This window comes from Sphaerodactylus townsendi, linkage group LG13, assembly GCF_021028975.2.
Source record: "Sphaerodactylus townsendi isolate TG3544 linkage group LG13, MPM_Stown_v2.3, whole genome shotgun sequence".
NCBI lineage: Eukaryota > Metazoa > Chordata > Lepidosauria > Squamata > Sphaerodactylidae > Sphaerodactylus > Sphaerodactylus townsendi.
Window position 1 is genome coordinate 55,289,906 of NC_059437.1, and position 10,842 is coordinate 55,300,747.

At 50.3% G+C, this 10,842-nt stretch overlaps 1 protein-coding gene and 1 long non-coding RNA gene across 10 annotated transcripts in view; one reads left to right on the forward strand and one right to left on the reverse strand.

Annotated features, from left to right (window-relative positions):
- Positions 1–9,647, forward strand: part of CUX2 (cut like homeobox 2) — a 208,576-nt gene extending 198,929 nt beyond the window's left edge. For all 9 annotated transcript variants that reach the window (XM_048514218.1, XM_048514219.1, XM_048514220.1 and 6 more), the window contains 4 exons: positions 2,913–3,182; positions 5,099–5,287; positions 6,565–6,838; positions 7,824–9,647. In XM_048514218.1, coding sequence (XP_048370175.1) covers positions 2,913–3,182; positions 5,099–5,287; positions 6,565–6,838; positions 7,824–8,595 — 1,505 coding nt within the window. In that variant the 3' untranslated portion in view covers positions 8,596–9,647. The remainder of the gene's footprint in view (positions 1–2,912; positions 3,183–5,098; positions 5,288–6,564; positions 6,839–7,823) is intronic.
- Positions 4,385–6,499, reverse strand: LOC125442661. Its single transcript, XR_007246027.1, has 2 exons — positions 6,330–6,499; positions 4,385–4,603 (listed from the first exon to the last, which is right to left on the reverse strand). It is a non-coding gene; the product is annotated as an uncharacterized LOC125442661 (long non-coding RNA).
- Positions 9,648–10,842: the final 1,195 nt, after the last annotated feature.

Sequence of the window (10,842 nt, forward strand, 5' to 3'; positions counted from 1 at the left end):
AGGAGGAGGAGGAGGAGGAGGAGGAGTTTGGATTGATATCCCCCCTTTGACTCAAAGGGGCTGGCAATCTCCTTTCCCTCCCCCCCCCCCCAAAAAAAAACACCCTGTGAGGTTTTAAGGCTGAGAGAGAGATTGTGACTGGTCCAAGATCACCTGGGGAACTTTGTCACAGAGTTGGGATTTGAACCCGTCATCTCAGTCCTATTTTCTGTTTAGAAAGCACAATTTGGGCTCTTTCTCACTGACAAAAATGAATCCTACTGCTTCCCTTTTGACTCTAGGATGTCCCTCGTCCCAAGCAGCAAAAAAAATCAAACCGTCTGCTCAGCCTTCTCCCAGCACCGACATCTGTGTGCGCACGTGCGCACTCACAAACAGAGCTGTGTGTTTTAATTTTCTTTTTGAAAAGGCGGCTCCTTGCATCTTTCTGATGCCTACTGTTTTGACACATCCGCCTCTCTTTCCAGCCTCCTTAATCAGTATGTTCAAGGAGATAAAAACTGTTGTGCGTCTCCTTCAAATAGCTCTTTGAAAGGAATGTTTTCAAAACTTTGTGCCTGGAAGCAACTGGGAGTTTCATGTTAATGGTGCATGTAGCTTCCTTTAATCCAAAACACACACACACATTCTCTCTCTCTGTCTCTGTCTCTGTCTCTGTCTCTCTCTCTCTCTCTCTCTCTCACACACACACACACACACACACACACACTGCCATGAGGTTTGAGGTGCCTCTCTCCTCATAGAATTTACTTATTTAAGCAATTTTTGCTCTGCTTTGGAAAGGCACACCTGTCAGCTCACTATTCTCCCGTAGTACCAAGAAGACCGAATACATAAATATTTCACAGATTAAAAAAAATAAATAAAACGACAATCCAAATTAGAAATGCAAAACAGCACAGTCACAAATATCGGAAACGGTCCACATTCAGAACCACACGAAATGTGGCTCCCTTCAGGTCAGAAGCCGGCCCTTGGCTCTCGCAGCGTGGCCACCTCAAGTGGGGTCTTGCTAGCCAGCTTTGAAAATGCAGCATTTGATTTTTCATGCCTCTTTACTCAAGCACACACCTCTGCAACCTTTGCTGCCGTGACCAAAATGCAAAATGGGAAAGAGGACAAGGGTTTTCCACCCAGGGAAAGGCATGTACAGATTTTGCCATTAAGCACAGTGACAACTGGGTCCTTTATTGTTCACCCTTTATGCCAGGGGTCCCCAAACTTTTTAAACAGGGGGCCAGTTCACTGTCCCTCAGACTGTTGGAGGGCCGGACTAAAAAGAACTATGAACAAATTCCTATGCACAAATGATTGTAAAATGTTTGATTTTACCTTTCAGCCTTTCTGTCATGGTCTATTTTTAGAACAGTGACCAAAGTATGTCAAGTACAGGGTGGGCTCCAAATATTGTTGGGGAGGCTGTGGAATACCTTCCCCTGTAAAAAAAAAAAAAAAAAAGCAGAACTTTCCCAATGAAGCATTCCATCTAACCCAGGATCAGGTATCTTCTTGGGTTCTTTCCTCCCTAGCAGCCAGCTTTGAAGCGATTCACTAGCCTGGTTGATGCCAATGGGAGTGAGGCATGGAACAGAAAGCCTGAGAGCAACACATGGAGTAGCTTCTAGAGGGAAGGCAGGAGCAGGAGTTACCACGTGCAAGGTTTCCAACTCTGAGTCAGGTACCCATGGAGATTTGGGGGTGCCATCATGTAATTGCAATCAACAGCCGTTGGGGCCGGTTCCTCCTCTCCCTCGAGCCCCCACTGCACATGAATGGAGCCATCGCCGCCATGCCTGGCGGGCCAGATAAATGCCTTCAGGGGGCCACATTTGGCCCCCGGGCCATAGTTTGGGGACCCCTGCTTTATACATATGATTGTACTCCTGTATATCATAGTAACACCATTATCAAATTTGCCGATGGCACAACGGTGGTGGGGCTCATATCTGGAGGGGATGAGTCTGCCTATCCGAGTGAGGTGGACCGATTGCTCTCATGGTGCAGGGAAAATAACCTGGTTCTTAATACTAACAAGACAAAGGAGCTTATAGTGGACTATAGAAGGAATAGCTCAGGAATTCAGCCCTTGACTATAAATGGAGATCAAGTAGAGCGGGTGGCGGCTAGTTTTAAATTTCTGGGTGTTATGATTAAAGAGGACTTGACCTGGGGCGTACAGGACTGCCGCGGTGGTTAAGAAGGCCCAGCAAAGACTGTACTATCTTGAGACTTTTAAGGAAATAACAACTGGAATGGAAAAACTCCTGGTGTCCTTTTACCGCTGTGCTATAGAGAGTGTGCTTAACCTACTGCATCTCTGGTGTGGTTCTCCAGTTGCACAGTGGCAGATAGGAGAGAGCACTCCAAAGGGGTGATCACTACTGCACAGAGGATTATAAATGCTGCCCTCTCTCCTCCTTGGAAGAACTCTATAATCTCCCGAAGCCTTTCTAAAGAAAGCCCAAAATATTACTGAGAGACCCGTCTCATCCAGCACACTCTCTTTTTGAACTGCTACCATCCGGCAGACGAGACAGGTCTATCAAAACTAGGACAAAGAGGCTTAGAGACAGCTTCTACTCTAGAGCTGTGGCTATGCTGAACTCCGCGGCTTCGTGTTGATGTGTTTGGGGCTGTGTAGGGATGGGTGGAGGGAGGGGAAAGTGAGGATGGGATATGAGTCTGGAATTGTGTGCATCGAGGAATTGCTGCTGTAAATTTCGTTGTGCGTGCACAATGACAAAAAAATGCTTATGCTTATGCTTAATATGTGTCGGGGTTCCCTGCCCCGGTCCCCTGGCAGTGGCCACTGCCCCGTATACCACTAGGTCTTATTTGGGTGTTTTTCAAATTAAACCAATGTTCTGCTCTGCCTGTGACACTGTTTCCCTCCCTCCCCTTTCTGTGTGCAGCTAGTCCTGGGGAGATGCAGTCTTCTCCTTCCCCGCCCCCCAGCCCTTCAGAGCAAGAAAAAAGCCCCCAGGAACCGCTGATTCTAGCCTTGGAAAGCAGCAAAGAGAACCAGCAACCAGACAGTAGGTCGGCTTCTGTGCTGAGCGGGAAGACGTGTTCTGACAGCCAGGGGTCGGTGGGCATCCAGGAAATTGTGGCCGTATCACCGGAGCTGGACACGTACACCATCACCAAGAAGGTCAAAGAGGTCTTAACAGATAACAACCTTGGTATGGATACTTGGGGACTCCCCCAGCAGACAGCAGCAACATTTGGGGCTGCACCCGGCTTGTTACGTGAAGGGGGGGAGGGGAGGAAAGAGGCCCTCGAGGATTTCCAGGGGCTGTTCTAGGGCAAACAGCCCCAAGCAAACAACAGTCCTCTAGGCTCCTAGACCAGGAATCCGTGCCCACAAATGCGTCCTAGTCTAGATGCCTTCAGGCAGCAGCAGCTTCCTCTCAGTAGCCCCCGGACAGGAACAAGAGACTCCTACTGGGAGGGATGCTGCAGCCTAAGCCTCCAAGGACGGAAGGCAAACCAGAGTGTGCCATTCTGCCTGAACCACAACCTCAAGGGTTGGGGGGAACAGTGAACTGTGGTTTGCTACAAATTGTGGAAGCCTTTCATTAGGTTGGCCACAAACAAGGGGAGGAGGAAGCCCACACGGCAGCCCCAGGTCTCTTCCTGTAGCAACAAACCATGACTGTCCAAGTGACCCCATAGTGTGTTTTGTTAGATGAGTTCTTCTACAACAGTCTACGCTTGCTCCTTCCTCCCTCCCTCCTTCCCTCCCTTCCTGCCCTCCCTCCCTTCCCTCCCTCCCTTCCCTCCCTCCCTCCTTCCTTTCATCCCTCCCTCCTTCCTTCCTTCCTTCCCTCCCTCCCTCCTACCTTCCCTCCCTCCCTCCTACCTTCCCTCCTTCCTTCCTTCCCTCCTTCCCTCCTTCCCTCCCTCCTTCCTTCCTTCCCTCCTTCCTTCCTTCCTTCCTTCCCTCCCTCCTTCCCTCCCTCCTACCTTCCCTTCCTTCCCTCCTTCCTTCCTTCCTTCCTTCCTTCCCTCCCTCCTTCCCTCCCTCCTACCTTCCCTCCCTCCCTCCCTCCTTCCCTCCCTCCCTCCTCCCTCCCTCCCTCCCTCCCTCCCTCCCTCCCTCCTTCCTTCCTTCCTTCCTTCCTTCCCTCCTCCCTCCCTCCCTCCCTCCCTGCCTTCCTCCCTCCCTCCCTCCCTCCTTCCTTCCTTCCTTCCTTCCTTTCTTTCTTCCTTCCTTTCTTTCTTCCTTCCTTTCTTTTTCCTTCCTTCCTTCCTTCCTTCCTTCCTTCCTTCCTTCCTTCCTTCCTTCCTTCCTTCCTTCCTTCCTTCCTTCCTTCCTTCCTTCCTTCCTTCCTTCCGATAAAGGCAAGGTCCACTTGAGCCCAGCAAAATGAACAACTTGGTATTAGGTTCAAAATCCAACATTTGGAGAATCTCGTGTTTTTTTTTATTTTTAAAAAAAGCAGCTTTCTTTTTTCTTTCTAGTTTTAAAGATGTGCTTGCAAGCATATTGACGGTGCTTGGTTGGAATCTCGATGGCTAGAGGTGTGACCGAATAAGATTTGTAGTAGTTGTATCTTCATCGCCTGCTGTGCTTCCTTCTCTCTCCCCATGACAAGCAAATCTGGAATAAATTAAACAAAACAGTGAATCAGCAGCAAGCAGGGTGGGGGCAGGCAAGGACACAGGGCTCCATCGCTCCACCACTCACCTCTGTCCCCTCCCCCCTCCCCCATCCCTCTATCCATTGCACTGGGTTAGTTTGTGGCAGTGGTGTATCTGCCAGAGGGACATGGGGGTAATTGACCCTGTGCACCCCCCATTAGATCACATGGGGGGGTGGCCAGCTAAGGTAAGTGGGGCACGGGGGGTGGCGTGGGGGGGCAGGGGCCCCTGGGGGGCGGAAAACTCAGTCTGCCCCAGACTCCATTTTCCCTAGCTACGCCCCTGCCCAAAAGAGAGACATCCAACTGTGCACATGATCCCTGTGTGGAACTGATCCATATTTTTTTTTTGCAATGGCGATAGTTGCTTCCAAGACCATCACATAATCGAAACAGCTCCTTGGCCCCCGTTGGACCCGCTGTGGTCTCACCTTCCGGTTTGTCTCTCCCACCAGGCCAACGGCTCTTTGGGGAGAGCATCCTGGGCCTGACCCAAGGATCGGTCTCTGACCTCCTTTCGAGACCCAAGCCGTGGCACAAGCTGAGCTTGAAAGGGCGGGAGCCCTTTGTTCGCATGCAGCTCTGGCTGAATGATCCACACAACGTCGAAAAGCTCCGGGACATGAAGAAGCTGGAGAAGAAAGGTGAGGCTCTGAGATCCAGGACTGTGTCCGTAGCGGAGCACTTGCTCTTCAAGGCTGCTGGGCTGAAGCTGAGTGTGAAAAAAGCCGCAGCCAGGAGCTGTGTGGTGTGGGCTTGCGCCTGCTCTTTCCCCCGATGGATCACGCTGTCAGCCGAGATGCTGGCTGGCCACATCTCCAGCACAAGTTCCTTTGTGAGAGCCAGCGTGGTGTAGTGGCTAAGAGCAGGTGCACTCTAATCTGGGGAACCGGGTTTGATTCCCCGCTCTGCCACTTGTGCTGTGGAGGCTTATTTGATGAACCAGATTAGCTTGCGCACTCCAACGCATGCCAGCTGGGTGACCTTGGGCTAGTCACAGTTCTTTGGAGCTTTCTCAGCCGCACCTACCTCACAGGTGTTTGTTGTGGGGAGAGAAAGGGAAAGGAGCAGTGGTGGGATCCAGAAATTTTAGTGACAGGTTCCCTCATCAGCCCCCCCTCAGCAAAGGGGGCAGAGGCATACCTAGGCAAACCTGAGCCCTGGGCAAAAACTGAGTTGGATGCCCCCCCCCCCCCCCATGGGCAGCCACCCCACCACGACCCCCAAGAAATTTTTTGCACCAGGTCATTTCTAAATCATTATCACATTATAGAAAATGCCCCAGCTCACAAATCTGAACACAGCAATGGTGAAACACACAGGTTCTTTGATAGTGACTGGTGAGATAAAAGGTACGAAAGGCTGAGAATCAATGAATTGCAGTACCTGAAAGGGATTAACCCAGTTCAGGGAGTTACATTATTAGTCGCAATTGCTATATGGAACCTTCACGTTCAAAGGCAGGATGCCTCTCGGGGAGGCGAGGGCGTGGAGACGGAAAAGCGGACCCAATTAGTAACCCCCTCTCGGCACACACAAATAATTAGTAACCCCCTCTCGGGAACTGGTGAGAACCTGCTGGATCCCACCTCTGGAAAGGAGTTTGTAAGCCCCTTTGAGGCTCCTTAACAGGAGAGAAAGGTGGGATACAAATCCAAACTCTTCTTCTTTATTTGAGACACTTACCCATAGCTGTAAATATATGCTTTGTGTTCCTAAATATAAAAACTGCAAACATGGGTTGATGGTAATGGTGAATGTGGTTCTCCATGAGCCACTGAGTGAATCCCACTGTGCTGCTTAGTTCAGGATGGCTCATCAGACGTTCCTCAAGGGTTTGGAAACAGTAAACACCTGATGAACTGTGAATAGAACAGCATGCGTTAAAGGCTGGATGTTTTTCTTTCTGTTATGTTTGTAGCCTATTTGAAGCGCCGCTACGGGCTGATTACTGCCAGTTCAGACAGTGAATCTCCCAACACCCGCTCGGAATGCCCCAGCCCGAGCCTCCAGTCACAAGACCTGAGCCTCCTGCAAATCAAGAAACCAAGGGTCGTCTTGGCCCCGGAAGAGAAGGAGGCCCTCAAAAAGGCCTACCAGCTGGAGCCGTATCCTTCCCAACAGACCATTGAGCTGCTGTCTTTCCAGCTGAATCTCAAGACCAACACCGTGATCAACTGGTTCCATAACTACAGGTATCAAATGGGTTAGGGCAGTGGTGGCGAACCTTTTTGAGACCAAGTGCCCAAATTGCAACCCAGACCCCACTTATTTATCACAAAGTGCCAACCTGGCAATTTAACCTGAATGCTGAGGTTTTAGTTTAGAATCACCAGTTGGCTCCCTCTTCCTCCGCCCCACCCGCTCGAGCAGGGGCCAGCCTGCTCTAGCCTCCAGCAAGTCCCGCGTGCACCGCTCTGTGCCCCTCTAGCATCTCTGCCTCCTCTGCGCCCCCCTCAGTCAGCAGCCACCTGGAGCACAGGCACCAGGCCCGCCAGCCGAGTCCTTCCTTCTCACCGTGGTGTACGCACATCATGCTCGGTGGCCCAGGCCAGCCTAGGTGTGTGTGTGTGGGGGGGTGATTTTCCGCCCCCCACATGACAAACTCTGTGTGTGCGTGCCCACAGAGAGGGCTCCGAGTGCCACCTCTGGCACCCGTGCCATAGGTTCGCCATCACTGGGTTAGGGTATCTGGGGAGCACCCCACGGCCTTGCCATTTAGGAGCCCATCCTGGGCTGCTGTTTCTTTAAGTAGAGCGTCAGTGAAATTAATACCTTTGCCTGCTGACAGTCAAGAGAGGTGACCTCAAGGGGGCACTGCGGCGCACTTGAGTGCTGTTCACTCAACTCTAGAGCGGACAACATGAAGTCACAGAAAGGCAGCAGGTTACTGGAGGCATGAATTGTTCTTGCAATATTTCAAAGGGCTTTGCTGCCTTCTCTCTTTTCATTGGTTGTCACCACGGCCTACTGAGGCGTGCCGTGTTTATCTGCATTTTTCAGAGCAGGGCTCTGACTGAGAGAGAGAGAGACCGGCCATTGCCCACATAGAGAGTCCCTTGGAGAGGCGAGACTTGAGCCCAAGACCCCCCAGATCTGCCTCAAGGACCCCAGCAGCTCTTATTCTTGCTAAAATGTTGGCGTGTGCCATTGTGAGCGGCACTGTCTTTTCTTTGGCAGGTCTCGCATGCGCCGGGAGATGTTGCTGGAGGGAGCTCAGGATGACACAGACCCGGACCAGTGCGTGACCCCAGCTAGCAACTCACTCAAGAGTCCCGACTCAGAAGGAGAGGACAAGAAACCGACATTCAGAGATGCTGAGTGCCAGGGGGGGAACGAGCTGCAGGTCCAGATCAAGGAGGAGCAGTTGGAGGCAGGTGAGAAAGAGGACTGTTCGAACCACGAGGACACCAGTAGCCTGGATGGAGAGGCAGAGCCTCCGTCGGGGTTGGTCCTGAAAGAAGAGCAGGTGGAAGCAGCGTGCACAGAAGGCTTACGGGAGACTCCTAACTTCACATGGGGTAGCACCCCACATAGCAAAACACACACGCCCGGTGCTCCGGATCACTCCTCTGTGCATAACCCTGTGGAGGCCGACAGTGGCGAGAGGCCGCACCCTGACCCCATTAGCTTTAAATCTGCTTCTGAATCCTCCCGCTGCAGTTTGGACGTCTCCCTGAACTCTCCATCGGCAGCCTCCTCTCCGGGCCTCATGATGTCCGTTTCTCCCGTCCCGTCCTCTTCCGGCCCCATCTCCCCGTCGCTGCCAAGTGTGGGAGCCATCAAAGCGCAGAGCGTGAGTCCCGCCACAGACCCGGGCTGTGCGGTCCAGAACACCAAGCGCAGCACGAACACCCAGCGGCGGCACGAGAAGATGGCAAACCTCAATAGCATCATTCACAGGCTAGAAAGGGCGGCCAATCGAGACGAGGTGCTGGAATGGGAATTCTGACGCAAACTCACTGAAATGTGCTCAGCAGGCAAGGGACCACAGTGAAATGTATATATATATATTTACATATATATATATATACACACACACACAATCACACACACACACACACATATATATTTTATTAATTTCACCAAGGATTGAGGAAGACGTCAAAACACCACGTCTCTTCGTTGGAGAGGAAACGCAACGAATAGCTACTCCTGTTCCCTGTTTCTTCTTAGCTCCTGGCAGGAAGATGAAAACTGACTCTTTTTGTTTGTTTTTAAATGTGAAAATGAAACAAAAAAAAACTCCTGGGAACACTTTTAGAAGAAAAAAAATTAAAAATAATATTTATAGACCTCTTTTAGATATTTTAATAAAAGGAAACTTTGGAATTTACTAACAGCTCTAGCTGCTTTGATATGAAAAGATAGCTATAAAATTGTATCAGTTGTGTCATTAAATGTCCACTGAAGTCCTGTAGTTTGCCACTGGATGAGATTAAAAATTAAAGAAGACACCACCCACGCTCGTTGATCAAAGCCATCGCGAAGCACTCTGACACAATACGGGAATTTTACTACATTTTAAGTCGCCAGAGGGGGTGTATTTTCCCCCACCTTTATCTGTAAGATTGCTACGACCTTTCCAGAGACTTGTCTTATAGTCCGCAAAGACTCTAAATTTGGAATCTGAGTCCATTATTTAGTTCTGGTGGTATGTTTTGAAACCCTTCTTTTTTTTGTAACGCAGGAAAAAAAAAAGAAAATGTTGCGTGCCGTTGTATATGTTGTAGAAATATGTTTTCAGTAGCCTTCCTGAACACGATGTAGCATGGTTTCAGAACTGATTCCGTAGCCCTGGTGCTTCCTCTAGCTAGCAACCCTTGAGAAACAGAAACACACAAGAAGAAAAGGCAGAGGAAAGGAGAAGAATTCGGCTGCCGCTGACGGCCAGCTTCTTTCTGCCTACTGTCGAGACCGTTCGTATTTCAAAAAGGTGCATCTGGCCGCTTGAAAGTCTGTTTGGTTTGGCAAGGAGAGACTTGAATGATAACCAAGACAAACTCATACCGGTTTACATTTTTTTCTGTGCATGAAAGTCACCGCCTTGTGCAATTGAGCGCCATCCCCAAGGCTCAGTGTTCTGTTTTAGGAAGGAGCAAAAATCGAGGTGCCGCCAGTCGCAGCCCTAAAGTTTAAAAAATAATTGACTCAGTTCAGAACCCCGTAGATTATTTGATGCTCACCCCGAGCTCATGTCCTTGTTCATGTCAATGGAGGCAGCTGAACTGCATGCATCTGGCAGAACTGTGTGCATCCCAGAGCAGCTGTGTGCTACACAGCAGCTGCAGACGGGATGGTTGGTGTTGACTCAGGCATGCCAAAGGTTAGGTGTCGCTTGCAGGCTCTGCTGGAATACCACTGAAGCCAAGGATTTCATGTTTGGCATTTGATTCTGGCTTTCCTCGTTCTGTTTTTCCTCTAGAAAGGTTTCGAGTTCCTAGTCCTCGCTGCTGCGGAAGGAAGCCTGAAGGCATCTCAACAGTGCAGAGGGGGCTAAGCACAACAACCAGGAGTCAGGAGAGCAGCAGGCTTGTGTAACACATATATATATAGGGTTTTTGAGGGTGTCAGGTCCTTGAACCCCACTTCAGTGGCGTAGGAGGTTAAGAGCTCATGTATCTAATCTGGAGGAACCGGGTTTGATTCCCAGCTCTGCTGCCTGAGCTGTGGAGGCTTATCTGGGGAATTCAGATTAGCCTGTGCACTCCCACACACGCCAGCTGGGTGACCTTGGGCTAGTCACAGCTTTTCGGAGTTCTCTCAGCCCCACCTACCTCACAGGGTGTTTGTTGTGAGGGGGGAAGGGCAAGGAGATTGTCAGCCCCTTTGAGTCTCCTGCAGGAGAGAAAGGGGGGATATAAATCCAAACTCTTCTTCTTCTTCTTCTTGCTCCAACTGCCTAGAAAGTGCGTATTCTTCAGAAATGGTATTTGAAAGCCATGTTCAGGTGCACACACACTTATTCTACATGCTACACAACTGTATAAAATGCAAAGATCACACAAGATGCTGGAAGACCCGTGAATGGCTTTCCCGGGCTTTTAAAACTGGCGCCTCGAGGGCCCAGTTCAGATGAAGGATGCCGCAAGCAGACGGGATGTGTTCATTCCGTACCAGTTTCCTAACCTCAACACACACACCCCAAAACAAAAACACAACTTCTATGTTTCCCTAAATGTGGTCAACTGTTTAGGCG